Genomic DNA, 19376 nt, shown 5'->3' with positions numbered 1-19376 from the left:
GAAATGGCATGGGGTGGAGATGTATAACTGGGTATCATCAGCGTACTGATGATACCTCGCCCCATGCCGTCAGATGATCTCGCCCAGCAGGTTCATGTAGATATTAAATAGTAAAATTAAATATAAAATACATCAGCTGTATTATATCATAATCTCCTTTGATTACAAGTATAAACATATTGTAGCAATTTTTCTAATAGCTTGATCTTGTGCCTTTTTACTTGATTTTGCTTAGATCTAAGATTTCATTAGTCTTCTGGATTTTGCTTTAGATATTCAGTTTTTTCTCTTGATCTCTAAATAAGAATTTATTTAGTCTACATCTTTTGTCTTGCTCTGAGCAGATAATTGCAGACATTATAATTTGGAGGCTTTTTCATGTTTCCAAATTAATTTTAAAGGAAAAAGTAAGAAAATAATGTGATGGAATTTAGGTCCAAATCTCACCAGCCAGATAGAAATGGAGAAATATTTGGAGATACAAAGTCAACAAAAGATTTTGATCTGAAATGTTCCTCCAATCATTCTGGAAGTGCAACATACATTTAAAAATATTGTATTAGCATTTGGTAGTTAGTTTGCTACCTCAGTCAGCCAACAAAAAGGGGATTGGAAAATTGTAAAGTCTCAAATTTACTAATTCATCTTACAGTGTTTGAGAAGGTAACAGTTCTATATAATTTCAGACATATCTGAAACATACTGATCATTTGAGTCCTCGGAGAGGGGTGGCATATAAATCCAATAAATAAATAAATAAATTTGGTCATCTAAATTGGGCTTCTGGACAAGACATGAGATGAAGACTATTATGATCACTTTTATGGCTGACCTACAACCAAAATGCCTCTACTGGTTATTCTGAATCTCTTGGAAGAAATTCAGTACTTTTGACCAGACATTTGCCTGGACTATATTTTTGCAATGGTTAAGATCATTTTGGGTAGGGGGTATTCAGCATGTCCCAAAGCCTGCACCCCTTTTAAAGATCTTAAATTATTTAACTTCATATGTCATGGAGCTACTAGCTCACTGTACACTTAAACAGGTTTTAAAGTTAACAGATAGACTTCTTTAAGACATCTTTATCTCAAAGACCCAATGCTCATAAACAATAGAGTGTTCTTCTATATTAAATTCCAACTAAAACATATCCCTTCAGTAATTGATTTAACCTTTATTTTTCCCTGCCTTTAGAATAGGAACTTTCCTTTTCAAACTTTCTGATGTGATGGACATTATCACATGTTGCATAGTACATTCCTTACATGCATCTTTTGAATCTCCTATAATTTAGTTTTAGTGGATGGCAGTATACTGCAATACTATATTCTAAACTTATGAGAGAAAAGTTTCTACTTCTTCATACTATACTAAATTTATAAAATAATTGTCTTTTTCAATTATTTTTCTAATTTGACAATATACAAGTATATCCTTAAGAACTATTACGGTAAAAACCCATTGGTGACCCTTGTTCCCCCAATATAACATGACAAAACACCACAAAGCTACAAATACACGTTTCTTATGGTACTAAACCAATGTTATTATCTAGTTTAAAATGAAATTTAATCTGAAACAAAATAAGAACAATAGTTACATCTTTAACAATGACATTGTTTAAATTTATCATGACTGAAAAATTAATATACAGTGGTAGCTCTACCAAAGAATGCCTCTACTTACAAACTTTTCTAGATAAGAACCAGGTGTTCAAGATTTTTTTGCCCCTTCTCAAGAACCATTTTCCACTTACAAACCAGAACCTCAAACTGTAACCGGAAAAGGCAGAGAGAAGCCTCCATGGGGCCTCTCTAGGAATCTCCGGGGAGGAAACAGGGCCTCCACCCTCCCTGTGGTTTCCCCAATCGCACACATTATTTGCTTTTACATTGATTCCTATGGGAAAAGTTGCTTCTTCTTACAAACCTTTCTACTTAAGAACCTGGTCACAGAACGAATTAAGTTCATAAGTAGAGGTACCACTGTACCTTCAAAGAAGTAGAAAGGAATCATTAATGAAAACCAGAAAACCTTTCCTTAAGATTGACATCTTTGCCTAAGAACTTCTAACTTTAAGAAAGGGCTTGAAGAAAGAAGTTAAAAATAAATAACTGGTTGCTTTAATTTAAGTTTGTAGAAAATGTTGCTAAATGTAAAGTAATTAAACACACCTGAACACATAAAATAACAGGTCTTCTTAAGGAATAAACTTTTTCTGCAAAACAACTTACATTTTTAAAAGTTATTTGCTAAGATCAGCAAGCATGTGAAAGTAGGGATCTTCTTTCTAGATCTGAAGGATTCACTTTTTAGATCTGAAGGCTTTACATACCACAGACCCCTGAGCAAAATGAACCACCTCAGAAGTGCAGATTCTCTTATGTTTAAATACTATCTGAATGTCACTGGAGGACGACAGCCATGTTAGTCTGAAATTAAGTTTCCAAAGCTTATACCTTTAAAAATGTGTTGGTTGGTGGAAAAGGTACTGCCAGATACTTTCTGATAGTCTAAAGAACATTAAACCATATGTGAACAACAGGATCTTTGAAAACCCACTTTCTTAATATGTTAAAGGCAAGAAATAATCAGCCAATAATTTGGATGACAAAAATTGTTTAGAATAAGCAGCAAAGGGTTCCAGAATAAGAGTTGAAATGATCTTCTTGTCCAATTACCCCCTTAAGCAGGAGATCAACCTCTTCTTAAAAACCTCCAGTGATGGAGCATCACAACTTCTGGAAGCAATTAGATCCAAATTAGAGGAACAGGATGTAAGATGTAACTAGGATAATGACTTTCACCCTACAGCAAAACATCTTAAACCTTCACCTTAAATTGATAGTCTCTGATCTGGTGATGGCTAATCGGAAAAAAGATATTAGGTTAGTGGTAGATGACTTGATGCAGATGACAGTACAGCTATTATGTAAATGTTTTCTTTTGTAGATAGTTGCAAAATAAATGTATAATAAATTTTGTAACATTTCATGACAGCTTTGGTTACACAACTTCCAAAATACAATGTTGAAATAGAAGCAGAAAGGGCCAACCTAACTGTTTAGACCTAGGTCTAAACTATGAAAGGAAAAAGTAAATGGGAAAAAAAGGCTCAGTACATAGTACAGTATAGATACACAGAATCCTGCATGTTGAAAAAAAAATGAATAATCCCCAGAAGGCAGTAAGCATGTTTGCTGATCAGGCACTTGGGGACCTAAATTAAAATGTCTATTCTATAAATCAGGGATCTCCAACCTTGGCCGCTTTAAGACTTGCAGACTTCAACTTCCAGAATTCCTCAGCCAGCAGCTGGCTGAGGAATTCTGGGAGTTGAAGTCTGCAAGTCTTAAAGCGGCCAAGGTTGGAGACCCCTGCTATAAATTAAGAGACTTCTTTATAAATAATAATGTATCAGGTTTATATTGCCCAACTTACAGATAATGTTTTAGAAGAAAAGAAAGAAATTTGAGGCACATTCCTTGCACAAGCATCTTCTGTTAAAAATGTGGATTAATGTCTCTTTTGCCTGGGGTAGTTAAAAAAGTCCTAATGACTGGTTCTGCTGGAATAGTGCTCTAAAGTAAACACACTGAATTCATTGGTGAAGCCTTATGAACCCACAACAGGATGCTATGCCAATTTCAGAAATGAGAATGGGAAATTGAAATGCCTGAAAACACAAATTTTCTTCCAGTCACTCAGTAATCCAAACAGAATCCTGCTGACACCACAGATACTTCAATCCTGGTCAATTTGATAATAATCTGATTTTAGGCAAATAAATGCAGGGCAGCTGAAACCTCATCATTTACTTTTCTCACCGGGAGCCTGCAGAATGACTGCGGTTAGTAAGCCCCCCTTAGAGCTGGAGAGGACTTATTCTTAATTCATGGGCGTTCAGGTATGTGAGAAAATCGCAGGATACCAAATCCATAGCTTTAAATGAGGCCATTCCCTTCTCTCTTCCATGCCCAATGCTTCGATTGGATCCCAATTCCAGGCACTTACGGTAGACGAGCTAACGCTCCTAGCAAGCACGCCAGCAACAGCCCTGAGCCAAAAGGCAAAACCGGAGGGCGGCATTATGAACCAGGCAGGGGGAGTGCTGCACTTGGAGGAGCAACTTCGAGAGGTGATGCCTAGATCTACACGCCACCGCCAGCCTAACCCCGCGACTCTACCACCATCCCGCAGCCCTGCTGCCCAGCGCACACACGGGAGTAGCAGCACCTTCCTCGTCGGCCCAGCGCCACTCACCAGACGAAATCGTTGCTCTTGTCCTCGTAGGAATTCAGGAGGCCGTTGCAAAGCGGAGTCAGAAGCGGCCTCTTCCTGGTGCCGCCGCTGCCGGCTGCGCCGCTGCCGCTCCCGACTCGGGTCCCCGCCAGGCGAGAAAGTCCCCCGCTGCAGGAGGATCCGGACACGGCGGCCGCCACCAACACGGGTCGCGAGGGGACCGCCGAGGAGCCCGCCGCCATCGCGGTGCCCGTCGCCGTCGTGGTGCCCAAGCAGGCCGAGGTGGTGACCGAGGAGGTCGAGGAGGAGCCCGGAGGGCCCGCAGCACCCTGCCCGGCCGGAGGGTGCTGCGGCGATGGCCTGCTTCCGGACATTGCCGAGGCCTGTCTGGGCCAGCTACGGCGGCGAAGACGGCCCTTTCCTCCTCGCGAATTAACGCATCGCTTCCCCCCTCCACGCACCCAGCGACCACCGACCAACTGCGGGTAGAGAAGAACAATAAGGCTTCTACGGAGACAATAAAAACTCTCACTTTCGTCCCGCCTTAGGAAGCCAGTACGTCGCATCTGATTGGTTCCCGGACTCACGCTTGGCTCGCCTCCTCCCATCCGAAAGCAAAAGGGGCGGGGAAATGGCTTCCGCTTGTCGAACTTCACCGACGACACACATCCTGCGCTCCGGGGGCGGGACTAATAAAGATGCATGCGCCGCGGAAGATCCTCCTCGCTCCTTAAGGGGCTGCGCGTGGAAAGTTGAAGAGGTCACGCGGTCTGAGGCAAACTGCCAGACCGGTTGCATCTGCGCTCCTGCGAGGTTCGCCTTCCCTGCTCGTCGACGAGTTGCGAGGAAGGACGAACTCATCGGCACACTCCTCCATTTTCAAAGCCTAGGCTCAGTTTGCGTGGCCTTTGGACACCCGGACGCCTAAAATTTCCATTAGGGTTGGCCTTTATGCTGTGGTCGCGTTCAACTATTGTCTTCATTAGGCGGAAAAGGGCATCATTCCTGAGGGATGTTTTTTTTTCTTCACAAAATGCCTTTCATCAGTTTTTCCCCGTTGGAGAGCAGTTAGATTTTTGCATATCCATTGGCACAGCACCTGTCTCAACAAGAGATGGCTATTATCAAGCTGGCCAGGTCTTGCAGTTTCCGTCCGTAAGTCTTTGACATAGCATCTCTGCTAGTTATATGTTTGCCTTGTCTTGTAACAGCTGAAAACGTCGGTTCTAGCACTGCCTTCCTCACTGGGAGACAATTTTGCCTTCAGTCATTTTGACACCTATGACAATTATTAAGTATTGTACCTCACAATTTTTGACAAATGTATATTTTCTTTTATGTACACTGAGATCATATACACCAAAGACAAATTTCTTGTGTGTCCAATCACACTTGGCCAATAAAGAATTATATTATTATTAGCTTCGTATAGCCAGGAAGTCAGAGACTGAGCGTGAATAATGAAGGATGTTCTAAGCCAGTGGTTCTCAACCTTTAATGCCGTGACCCCTTAATACAGTTCCTCATGTGGCGGTGACTCCCAACCATAAGTCTATCACCAATTCTCCCAACAGAGCTTTAAGCTGATTGGCAGGAAGGTCAGCAGGACACCCCAATTGTAAACGCCTGTTGGTCAGATTGTAAAAATATGTTCCAAGGCACCAGAACAGAAGCTTTAGTTCCTAACACCAGGGGAAATTTGTCTTTTCCCACGGTCTTAGGCAACCCCTGTGAAACGGTCGTTCAACCCCCAAAGGGGTCCCGACCCCCAGGTTGAGAACCACTGTTCTAAGCGCTTGTATGGAAAGGTATTTACTGTATATGGGGGTGCTCAAGGAGAGGTAGTACCTCTGGTGTAGGGGTATAGCTGTCCTTTTACGACATCTCATTCACCTTTGGTTCCCACCTATCACTCAGCTCTCACCTGTGGCCCGTAGCAGCTATATCATGGGCACAGACCACACCCTGGGCAATAGCTTTGACAGGCTTGCCAAACCAGGTTGAGAGTAGCCGTTGGGTCATTGACCTTCAATGAGATGGAAACTTGTCTATCTTGAGCATGTGAAGATAGATTCCAGCAGTCTGACTGGATGAAATCTATTAGAATAGCACAACAGTCTTAAAGGTGGTTTCTCCAAGTGATGTGGCACGCTAAAAGCATGGCAAGGCATGAAAGATGCCCTGATTAACCACTGCGCCCAGCACATCTCCAACTATCTAGACTCTTATCCTGCTATTTAGAGCAGGGTGGAATCTGGGAGGGGAGAGTGAAGCTGACTATGCACACCTCTCCCTCACTTTAATTCATGCACAAGTCTTGACATCCCCCCAAATTCCTGTGAAAAGTCCTGTGGCGATGGGCAAGCAACAAAGCAGCAGGTGTGGATACACTGGGAGCTGTAGCGGTGGACCTGCACACAGGTGACTCAGTCTATGATAAATGTCAAGGCCCTCTTAGAATACAATGGATGAACATTGTCATGTATATGCCCTAAACTCAAATAAAATATCTGCATGCCCTCCTGGTGGATAATAAGAGATGGACAAACTTTTTAGAAGGAAAGATTCTCACCACTGTCAAAACTTGTTCAATCTGTTGCATTCCTTCCTGAGAACACTTGTGGTCCAAAGATTAAGGGGTTGTGATTTTAAAACAGCAATTTGAATTTGAAGTGTACAGAACACTATTGTTCAGTTGTGCCAATTACGACTGGGCAACAAGACCATCTCTGAGTATATTTCTGATTTTCAGAAACTAGTCAAACCCCTGAATTGGGACGAGGGAGCCCTTATGCAACTGTTCCAGGATAGCCTGTCTCCCAAGTTTGTGAATGAGCTGACGCACCAACTTCTGAGATGCTAAGTGAACTCTACCAGATCTGTTTGACTATCAAGACTAAATTGTTATCTGCCCAGAACCATGTCACCAGATACAAAAGCCAGTTTGGGGAGAAACCCAGACCAGTGCCAGCTCCATGCCAAAGGTTCCAAAACAACGGTTTTAACCCAGTGCCAAGACGCCCCTTCCAGATGCCAGCAGACACGGGAAACTGACCAGCTGCTGTTGCTCGAGAGGAACCAATGGATCTAGGCACGGCCAGACCTCATCTGAGTGAAGCTGAGAAAGCCAGACATCGAGCGTATTGTGGAGAAGCTGGACACCTTCTACCTGCTTGCCCTCAGAAAAGATGTGGCACTCCCGCTCCTACTCCAGTCTCAAACAGCGGGCCCACGTTCCAGGTCCAGGCAACCTTGCCAGGAAACAACCAGAGCCCGGCCTAAAAGAAACGTTAGGCCGGGCGGGCACCAAACCGAATTCCAATGTTACGGCAGGTGAACCAAGACCTTCAAGACACCTGGCCTTAGCCACTCAGGTAAACTTTAAAAACCCACCCAAAATCCCCCCTTTTACTGCTTTAGTAGATTGTGGAGCTACTACCAACTTTATGGATGAGACCTTCACTTGTTTTCACGCCATACACACCATTCAGGTGGTGCCCATAAAAAAAGGACCTTTTATATTCATTTTAACTCTTGGGGATACCATAATTTCTTTTCTTTTGACACTGAGATGGGTGACAAAAAGTTTTGCTTGATTAGGAGACCGTTCTTGGGAGGTGAGTAAACCTTATTCCATTAAAAAGAAATGGGCTAAAATGTCAGGGCTGTTTCCTGGTGGACAAAGAGCACAAATGCATTGCACAGCAAATTAATAGACTTTTGATGATATGCACAGATACTGCTCATTTCTAATTTCTAATGATATTACCATGGATAGGTAAAATATACAGCTAGAAAAATGCCTTCTCTGGAGCAGCAGTTTTCTCAATGTGACCATTTTCCCCAGTTGAAGACTCAAGTGAACTATAAAAATAACAAAATTCAGGTTGGTCAATAAGATTTCAATTGGGACTTCCAAAACTGGAACACAGGTCATCTAATCAGCATTCAAGTCACTTACCTTAGCTTGTATCTCCATCTTTAATGTAGAACCAACTATGGTAAGAAGGTCACTAACGATGATCATGATATACCATCCATTGACAAATTCCATTAGATCAGAGAAAGATACTTCTTTCTTATAGTGATGTTGGAAAAAAGTCACAAATTCCTAGGATACGTGAGTGGGCAAGAAAAGAGAAATTGCTATTGAGAAGCTGCAATTAAATTTATTAAGAGATACTGACAAACATAAGCTTACCCTTTGTAGATAAATTCCTTTAATTACAGATCGTGTGCAGGGAATCAGTGATGCAAGACATGTCAGTATGACAAAACCATCAAAGATCATCATATAATGGGTATTCTTCTGTACTGGGAAAAAAAGATTGATTTACTTGTCTATGCATAATAGTTAACCTGATACTCTCATAGAACACATACTCATTTGTGTCTGAGGGGAAATTTTCTTCGTGAAATTGCCTTGAGAGAGTGCTAATAATGGAGAAGAGGCCTCCATCTTACTTAATTTTTCAATACGGGGAGAGGTGGATAATTAAAGGATTCAAAGCCATCAAAAAGAATGAATGCTTCACACTTTTGGTAGTCTAAAGAGGACCCCTCCTCCCTCAAGTTATGTAGTTATTTGCACTTGGGGCAAATTTCCCATTGTGGGGAATTCCCTTCTAATATACTGTAAATCAGAAGTGAAATTCAGCAGGTTCTGACAGATTCTGGAGAACCAGTAGCGGAAATTTTGACTAGTTAGGAGAACCGGCAAATACCATCTCTGGCTGGCCCCAGAGTGGGGTGGGAATGAAGATTTTGCAGTATCCTTCCTTGCCACGCTCACCAAACCTCACCCACCAAACTGGTAGGGAAAAATTTTGAATTTCGCCAGTACTGTAAATATTAACCATATAGAAAGAGACTTTTTTAAGGACTATAGGTGAAATGATGTAACACACATATTCAAATTGTGTGCTCAGTTGACAAACATACTTTAAAAAATATAGTTACTACAGATCATAGCAAATACTGTATTTAACTTCATGCATCACTAGACCTTCAATAAAACATAATAAGCACTAAATAAGTAATAACAAAAGTATGTTTTTTAAGCTTACTTGATCCAGAAACATGCCAGTCTTTACATTCCTTGATGGCAATATCATTGTCTAGGCTTATTTTAATTCTTCCACTATGAGCTTTGTTATCAAAGAGTATCTGTGGAGATAGAAAAGATGCTATTATTCTTATTTCTAAACACTCATTAGTTCAGATAGAATCTGAATAATTTATGCCAAATGCTTGGTAATAAAATCAAAATCTATATCTATCTATCTACCTACCTACCTACCTACCTATCATCCATCTATTTATCTATCTATCTACTATTCTTCTCAAAAAAGCCATAAAGCCTTATAGTTAGCTTGAAGTATAACTTTGAAGCAATGATGGCATATAAAAAGCACGTTTTGTAGAAAACAGAAAATGCTTGGGGATAGTTTAGTTCTGTCAGTGTACCATTCTCCCCCAAATCTAAGCAGTTTAAAAATAAGGTGGAGAAATAGAATAAAGGAAGACTATATCTGAATAACCCTTGAACAAAACTTAACAAGAGAACATGACCCAATGTCTTCATCTTTTTAATATTGTTTCAGAAATTTTCTATTCTTATCACTATTTGGGTTTTATTGCACTTTTCCATCTGAGGAGTATTCAAGTTGACCGCCAGCCACAGTCAACCAAAAATAAATAGAAACAAATTTTAAAATGTACAATACAATTACGTATAAGCAAAAGTATTAATATTATTGTTAATATTATTGTCGAAAAGCTAATACTATACAGAATTATGTTTTGAACTTAACTAAAAGGAGAATAGGTGAGTTATCGTGAGAATTAATGTGAATTGCAGGACACACACACACACAAAGAATAGGTGATTTACCAAATGGGTATTTGCAGCTGTGGGCAGGCAAATCTCTGGTAGCAATAAATCATTGGTGCCTGCCTCTTGATTAGCTTCAGCGTTATCATTTCACTTCATTCTCTACTTCTAAGTTACTAATGTATATACTGCAATAGTCCACTTTAAGAAGAAGCTGACACAATCTAGGCCCATTTCTCCCATCCCAAACCTGCTCTTTAGAAAATGACTAATTACAAGTCTTCATCAGTTCAATTTTTTTTACTTCCTTCCTAGTTTATCTGTACATAAACAACCAAGCTCAGAAAGTTCCAAGGACTCCACCTTTGTACTTACTGTTAGTGTGAAATCATAGCAGTCTGGGAGTTCATGTTGTCGAATGGTCTGGAGATTAATGGCCTTCAGTTTGAACGTGTCAGAGTTACAAGTCTAGAACAAAGACTGGAGCTTTATTTCACCATTACCAAAAATGTTCAAGAATGCCAGCAACTTTTATTTCTCCTCACCTCTGGAAGTCCAAAGTGAAATTGAAAGGAGTCTTCCTCAGTATCCCATTTTCCAGAGGTAGTATTGGCTCCACATAAAAACACTCTGTGGGAAGACAGATGCTTTACGGCATATAGAAAATACTCAATATTTAATAAGACGAGGAAGACAGAAAATCAGTAATAAGGAAATTAAATCCAATCTGGTCACTAGTAGTCTTATCTAAATAATACGAGATGTAAAATCTTTCTTCATACTTGCAAGAAAAAAGCAGCTATGTTTTTTCATTAATGCATATATTTACTGAACCTCTGCCTTATGGGAATTCTTATTTGATAAAGAATCCCTGGAAATATCTGCTAGTTAAAAATTAACCCAAAAAGGAAATTTTATACTTGATCCACAGATCAGTACCCTAATACCCTAATTTCTATGGTTACAGGCCCTTCTACTTATGACTGTAGAATGATGTTTCAATGCAGTTATAAATTACTTCCATCTGAATAAAATGAAGAAACAGTAATTCAGAAAGTTCTTGTACTGTAATTATTTGTATATGTTACACATTGGTTCATGTAATTGCATACATATATAAAAAAAAGACCCTCAATCTTTCAACAGTCCTTTAATATCTTTCAAACCCAAGAGGTTTAAGCTAAGATATCCTTACACAATTCAGCTTTTGGTATTGTTTGGAAATGTTTTGCACATATGTTTACTACATTAGTTCGCTAAGAGATTATTATTTATGTCACTACAGTATTTCCAAACTCTAAAAATAAGTCACAATGCTTCTGAATTCTCATAACAGACACTACCAATAATTCTATATGTTCAGTAATCAATATTCATGTTGAACAGTTAAGACTGTCCACTCAAATTTATTCACAAAGTTTCAGAGATCAGTAGAGTCAGCCAATATATTTCGGTATTTGCCTAAAGCACATAAACATGAATGGCTCAGGCAGATAAGCTAACTGGATTTTGTTGAGTCTATGTAAATAAGTCTAACTGAGGAGAAATGCTGTCTCCGGGCAGAAAATGTAAATAAAACAAGGTCGCGTCTGATTGGCTCAGACGCATGACAGTTCCTTTTGGCGCGAGCCACAAACAGTATAAATAGAGCTGTATTTTCCACTGACAGCTCAGACGAGTTCCATGCTGAATGTCACTTTCAAAAAGAGCTAATAAAGGAACCGTCTACTGAGTGCTTGTCTGGTCTCACTTCATTTCACTGGCGACGAGAACCGAAGAAACCACGCGTGCAGAATGAGCAATCTCCAGATCGGCCGGGCTCCTGACTATTTCGATCCCGAAAAGTCATCGTGGGACGCCTACATGGCAAAATTCGAGATCTTCCTCGAAGCGGCAGGAATGGGAGACGCCGAAGCCGACAGAAAGCGGGCTATTTTCCTCAACTATTGCGGTCCAGAAATCTTCGACCTCGTTCAAACTCTAACCGACCCGCTCCCGGCGAAATCCGTTCCATGGGACGACCTACAAGCAAGACTCGCGAATCACTTCAAGCCCACGAAGCCAGCCGTGGTCTTCAGACACCAATTTTCCAGAATGGCACAACAGGACTCCGAGTCGATCAACCAATTCGCTACGCGACTTCGAACGGTGCTGTCAAAGTGCAAGTTTGACAGCCCGGAAGCTCGCCTCACCGACGCTCTTATTTTTGGGATGAAAAACGCCACAGTCCGTAATAAGCTCCTCACCGAGGACGAGCCTACACTCCAGGCTGTGATTAAGTTGGCTCAAACCGCCAAAGTCGCCGCCGCCGCCGCCAAAGAGCTTAAAGAGCACGACAAAAAAGAAACCGTCTCCAAAATCGCCTCTTCTGATTTCCAAGCCGAGCCTTCAGACGACCTCAGCCCACCAGCCAGCGCCGACAACAACTGTCTCCTGCTGCCGACTGACCCATCCAGACAACCCAGATACCCTCGCCCCTCCACCCCCTGCTCCGGCTGCCGAGGAAACCACCCACAACAACGCTGCCCCTTCCGGGACGCCATCTGCCGCCGCTGCAACCGGCGCGGCCACATCGCCGAGGCTTGCAGAGCCCTCCTACCCGAGGAGTCCTTCTCCACTCCTCGGCCACAGAGATACACCAACCAGGCACAGCAACCGCGGGACAACAGATTTTCCAGAGGCTCCAACCGCAGAAACTACGCAACCGCTAACCGCGACTACTCAAGAGGTAACGCACAACTTTACGTAAATTGCGCAAATACAAAGCATGGGAGCAAAATTGTAATTTCACTGCTCCTCAATGGCAAACCATGCAATCTGGAACTGGACACAGGGTCAAAATATTCTATTATGCCTTGGGAAAAGTTTAAAATTTACATGCCTAATCTTCTTAAATCTGATTTAACGCAAACTGCATTGGTAATTAGAGATTTTCAGGGAAACATTATACCTGTTTTAGGAGAAGTGAATGTACCTGTCCAATTTAAAAATGTTAAATGTTCACTTCCAATTGTTGTGGTTGCGGGGGCTAAACACTCTCTCCTTGGTTTAACTTGGATGTGCCCTTTGGGCATTGAAATTGCGGGAATTTGTACGGTTAACTCTGATGAAGATGTTCCAAACTTTGTGCTAGAATTTCCTGAGGTATTTAGCCCCACATTGGGTACTTATAAAGGGGGCCCTATCTCTTTTTCTATAGACCCTAAGGTTCCCCCGGTCAGACTCAAACCCCGAAGGGTACCTTTACCGCTTCTGCCCAAACTAGACCAGCAACTAGATAAGCTCATAGCTCAAGGCATACTAGTCCCTGTTGAGCAAGGGACATGGGAAACGCCCATAGTCACGCCACTAAAGCCGGATGGCTCTTTAAGGGTCTGTGCGGACTATAAATCAACGCTAAACAAAGCCCTCCAACATCACCCATATCCAATTCCGGTGGTCCAGCAACTCCTTCATTCCCTAGGGGAGGGGAGGGTTTTTGCAAAAATCGACCTCGCACAGGCATACCAACAACTCCCGGTCGATGAGCCTACATCTCTGGCGCAAACCATTGTGACCCACAGGGGTGCCTTTAAATGCACCAGATTACAATTTGGTGTCAGCATAGCCCCCGGCATATTTCAAAGCTTGATGGAGCGTTTATTGGCAGGTATTGAGGGAACTATCCCCTACTTTGATGATATACTTATTTCAGGTCAAACCCAGTCACAACTAAATCAAAGAATCCGGGAAGTATTGCAGAGGCTACAATCTAAGGGATTAAGGGTCAAATGAAATAAATGTGTATGGGGGACTACAAGTGTGGAATTCCTAGGCTATAGGATAGATGGTAACGGCATCCACCCCACTACAGAAAAATTAAAAGCTATAACAGAAGCACCCGAACCAAGCAATAAGACGGAATTACAAGCATTTTTAGGCCTTCTTAATTTTTACTCTATCTTTTTGAAACAGAAGGCAACGGCAGCAGAACCCCTACACCGGCTGCTTCAGAAGGGAATTCCCTGGACCTGGGGCATACCTGAACGCGAAGCTTTTTGTCAAATTAAACAATTGTTGACCTCCAAAAGCGTGGTGGTTCAATATAGTTCAGTATTGCCCATAAGGCTTACGTGCGACGCTTCAGCTTATGGGGTGGGTGGGGTATTGGCTCATGTAATGCCTAACAATACAGAAGCCCCAATCGCCTTTTTCTCTAGAACAATGACCTCTTCTGAAAGGAACTATAGCCAACTGGACAAAGAGGCTTTAGCTTTAGTAGCAAGTGTAAAAAAATTCCATAACTATCTTTTTGGGAGGTGGTTTGAATTAATCACTGATCACAAGCCTCTATTAGGTCTTCTGGCTTCTAACAAGCCAACACCTCCTTTCATGTCCCCCAGACTAATTAGGTGGGCATTGTTCCTCTCGGGTTACCAATATGAACTAATCCACAAGGGGGGGAAGTCAATAAATCATGCAGACGGCCTAAGTAGGTGCCCCATGGCAGAATTAGTTGAAGACCCAGCCCCATCTGAAGATGTATTGCTTTTAGATTTTGAAGAAAACCCTCTGACTACAGCCAAAGAGGTGGCTGAGCACACCAAAAAAGACCCAATTCTGCAAAGGGTCATCAATTGTATACAGAAGGGATGGCATGGAGACCCTGAGGAAGCAGGGTTAACAGAATTTAAGACCAAGAGGTTAGAATTGTCATACATGAAGGGTTGTGTATTATGGGGTGATAGAGTGGTCATCCCTGATAGTCTAAAACAAAAGGTGCTCATTATGTTGCATGTGGGCCATCCTGGTATTGTCAGGATGAAAGGTTTGGCCAGGGGACATTTGTGGTGGCCAGGCCTGGATACCGACATTGAACAGTGGGTAGCCAAATGTGACCCGTGCCAGGAGTCACGACCTAATCCCCCTAAAACTACTCCAGTAGAATGGGAGAAACCCACTGGGCCATGGTCACGGATACACATCGACTTCGCAGGCCCATTGGGGTCTCAGTACTTCCTAATTGTGGTAGACGCTTTCTCTAGATGGGTTGAAATAATAGCCATGCATAATATAACCACATGTGCCACTATAAAAGCTTTGTACCATTTGTTTGCAACTCATGGATGTCCGGATATACTGGTCTCTGATAATGGGCCACAATTAACAGCCAGACAGTTTGAAATGTTTCTGAGCAATTTGGGGGTCAGACACGCACTCATATCCCCTTACTCACCATGGGCTAATGGTCTGGCAGAACGATATGTTCGGGTAGCAAAGGAAGCATTGCGCAGGGCAGGCCCAGGAGAAATACAGCAAAATTTAGACCAATTTTTGTTAATGCAACACATTACACCCAATTCCATTACACATAAGAGTCCTGCAGAGATTTTAATGGGCAGGAAACTAAGGTCCCCCCTGGACAGGTTGCACCCTCGGTATTGTACTACTAATTGTAATGATTTTATATCTGTACCACCAGAAAGGAATTTGTACCTTGGTCAAAATGTATTTGCTAAAAATTTTGATGGGGGTTTGAATTGGATCAAGGGGAAAATAATACAACAAACCGCTCCAAAAACATATTTTGTACAACTTGAGGATGGCCATATATGGAAACGGCACATTGATCATTTGCGAGGGCGTATTGAATCAAACAATGAGCAAACCACTAACGTAAACTCTTCCCCCCAAGCAGACTTTTGTACACAGCCTGATTTGTTGGATATACAAATGGACTCACCCAGACAGGAAAGGTCCTCCGGCGACACCGAGCCATCTTCATCTTCAGAGGTCGGTACGGTGCCTGCATGCTCGACTCAGCCGGCCAGAGCCCCAACTCGGGCCCAGCCGCACTCAGGAGCTAGCAATGAACCGACCTCCACCATTGAAATTCCGGACTCGAATGATCTGCGCAGGTCAGAGCGAGCTTCGCGCAGACCAAGCAGATTGGAGGATTACATCACATGGCTCACTGATTGACATTACTACAAACTAAGAAGGGAGGGGTGTTGAGTCTATGTAAATAAGTCTAACTGAGGAGAAATGCTGTCTCCGGGCAGAAAATGTAAATAAAACAAGGTCGCGTCTGATTGGCTCAGACGCATGACAGTTCCTTTTGGCGCGAGCCACAAACAGTATAAATAGAGCTGTATTTTCCACTGACAGTTCAGACGAGTTCCATGCTGAATGTCACTTTCAAAAAGAGCTAATAAAGGAACCGTCTACCGAGTGCTTGTCTGGTCTCACTTCATTTCAGATTTGTAAGTGCATTGTAAGGTGACATTTTCTTCAATACTTCAGAGCAAAAGTAAGAGCGCAAAATAATCCACACAGCAAACATTTATGTCATCCAACAGGTTACTAATGCTTTCTATCACATGTCTACAGTCTGAGGGCACTGCCTCACTTTTCCTAATAGTAAAGTTCACCCTGAACCTGAATCACCAATTAGTGTTGGTGATGTTTGCAATGTTGAGTTGGCAAGACACTTTTGTGGATGAGGGACATCAATTGCTTCAATTTTGATTATACTACAGTATCTTGCAAGTAGATGCACCTTAACTCTGTTCAATAATTACCAGTATGAAGAACCTGCTTCAGATACAATAAAGTCAACACACTGGGCTATGAGTCAGCCATTTTTATCAGCAGGGTATCAGGCCACTTGGAAACTAAGCCACGTACACCCTAAAGGTGCTTTTTCAAGAGGCACCTGGACTTTCTGGTTTTTCTTTGAAGATGTTCTGTTTCTCATCCATGAAGCTTCTTCAGCTCAGAGTTGAAGAAGCTTATTGGAGGAGAAGCAAAACATCTTCAAAGAAAAACCAGAAAGTCCAGTTACTTCTTGAAAAAGCACCTTCAGGACAACCATAACCTGGATGACTGAGAATCTCCATAGATATAAACAATGTACAGCTATATGGAATATACTAGGTCTGACTGAAGCTGACATCATTTGAGTGAAATGGGGCAAGGAATTAAATGAAGCACCAGTACTGCAGTTTTCATGACTTAAACAAGACTCTAATGTACAAGTAGTCCTCACTTACTAATCACAGTTACTAAGTGATATAGTCATAAAGTGAAACATCCCATGACAGTTCCACTGCAGTCGTTAACCAAATCACCTCAGGTTGTTAAGCAAAATGGCATGTGACTTTTGTGACTTCCTGCCATTTTCCACAATGATTCTGCTTGTTGGAAACAAGCTGAAAAGGTGACAATGGATGTTGCAATAGCTGCAAGTTCAGGGATTGGTCTTAAATATACCTTTTCACTGTTGTCATAACTCTGAACTGTTACTGAATGAAGCAATTGCTAAGTGAGGACTATCTGCAGTAGTTGAGTTTCTTCCTGTACAAATAAAATATCTGAAGTGTCTACCCATTATATTGTAATGATACTGGAAATTACTATGTGTTTGCTTTTAAACACTATGACTTTGCTCAAGTTGTCTCTCTTTCTGACCTCCGCCCACCCCACTCTCATTCTCCTTTCTCTCTCACACACAGAAACAATCTATCTGAATTGAGTAGTTCAGTATATCACCAGTTTCAATTTCTGGGTCAATATCGAAAGTGTCATTTCCAGGGCTGATAATTCCTCTCTTGTAGAAGTACTGACATATTGCCATAGGCGTCTCTTCTGATCCTTTCTTTTCGTAGGTGTGATTTCCAACCGAATTAGCACGCAGCTGTAAGAACTAAGCGACAAGATACAATCAGTTAATGGAGCTGCCTGATAATTAAAACTGAACTAATTGGAGACGCAAGAGAATGTCTGCGATGGAACATACTGCTTTTCAGATTTATTGATCTCATGAATAGAATTACAAAGACTAAGGTTCAAATAAAACTCGGTGAAATGGATTCAGTCATAGAAAACCTCATTTTTATGGGCCAATTGCCTGTGTTACCTTTATCTCATGAGGTTACTATGGAATTAAAAGGTCTGCATCTCTTGCCTCATTAGAGCCAATGCAAGCTCCATGGTATAGGAAACCAATGTGATTTTCCTTCCATTCATATCTGTTTACATATAATGACTTGGCTTTTTTCAAGCTTAGTTTAAGTTCAGTGTACAATATTTTATAAAATACTAGCTGAAAACCCAGCGCTACATAGGCATTTATAGATGTCAAAGCATTTGTCTGACGGAGCCATTGAGAAGGGTCTTTTTGCCCCCTACTCCCATGCCTATCTGAGGTATATAATGTATACTTGTAGCTCACCTTAAAATATAATTATGAGAAAAATGAAAATAAATGATTTTTTCACAATTGGTAATGGTTAATAATGCATGTGCAGCATATTTTATGTAGTATATATGTTTGCTTTATATTTCTATTGCATATATGAAATCTATACACACATCTATACAGACTAGTTTATTTGTAATTTCTGTGAAAGAATGGCAATTATCAGAGCTGATGCTAATTCTTGGTCTGTTCCTTCTTTGCTACATTAGCTAGTTTCCTTGGCCACATACAATACCAATAGCAGTGAAATAAAATTTAAATGATTCATAATTGTTTTGAACCACTGTGTTTTACATTTTTTAAAGAAATTAACTAAGACTACTTTTTTTTGTAGCCCAGCATAAAGTTGCATTCCCATCAGGTAAGCAATCTAGTACATAAGGAACCTGTTGAGTGTGCATGACCGAGACATAGTCCATATCATAAAAAGAGGGGGGAAAGCCCAGTGTGACTGATTGGGTAGTAAGGGGTAGCAAGTGGGCTGCTACGGAAATATATTCCTGACTTATGATCTATTTTGGCTTCTCTATATTGTTCAGACAAAAGCGGAAAGAGCAGATGCTGATTTGAAGAGAGTGAAGGAGCAGAGTTATATGTAAGTCTTCACATAGTTCATCAAATCTTTGCACAATCCTATTAAGTTCACCCTGTCTGTATGACATTCATAATTTCATAAGGTATTTTTAATGTGTATTTAATAAAAATTGAGTAAAAAGGTTGATAATTCAAGTTAAAAAAAAAACCTGGGGGCTAATTTCTCTCTGGTCTTCATTATTTGCAGGAAGACAATGGAAATTTCTAAACTGCTGACTGAAAAACAAGAATTAGAAATAAGAATTAATGAATTTGTTAAAGAAAATAAGCAACTTTGCCAAGAAAAAAATGAAATTTCTGAAGAGTTTGAAGAAAAGTTGAGGAGGTGAGAAAATTTTAGATAGCAACCCTGACTTTCTCGTCGTTTCTTCAATATTTCAATTAGTTTTAATTTTAAACAAGTTTTACAATTTGAGTAAAAAAACCTAAGGGGGCTATCTTCACTCTGCTCTTGATATTTTACAG

The 19376-nt window shown here is 41.2% G+C and overlaps 1 protein-coding gene across 2 annotated transcripts in view; it reads right to left on the bottom strand.

The window, feature by feature from the left end:
- The window catches only part of COP1 (COP1 E3 ubiquitin ligase), a 136158-nt gene extending 131350 nt beyond the window's left edge, over positions 1–4808 (bottom strand). Inside the window, exon 1 of one of the 2 annotated variants that reach the window (XM_070746704.1) lies at positions 4267–4808. In XM_070746704.1, the coding sequence (XP_070602805.1) occupies positions 4267–4619 (353 nt within the window). In that variant the 5' untranslated portion in view covers positions 4620–4808. The remainder of the gene's footprint in view (positions 1–4266) is intronic. The other variant, XM_070746703.1, reaches the window with a different exon arrangement.
- Between the last annotated feature and the right edge of the window lie 14568 nt (positions 4809–19376).

Source organism: Erythrolamprus reginae, chromosome 3 (assembly GCF_031021105.1).
Source record: "Erythrolamprus reginae isolate rEryReg1 chromosome 3, rEryReg1.hap1, whole genome shotgun sequence".
NCBI lineage: Eukaryota > Metazoa > Chordata > Lepidosauria > Squamata > Dipsadidae > Erythrolamprus > Erythrolamprus reginae.
The sequence above is the reverse complement of the archived record's forward strand: the minus strand, read 5'-3'. Positions and strand labels throughout refer to the sequence as shown.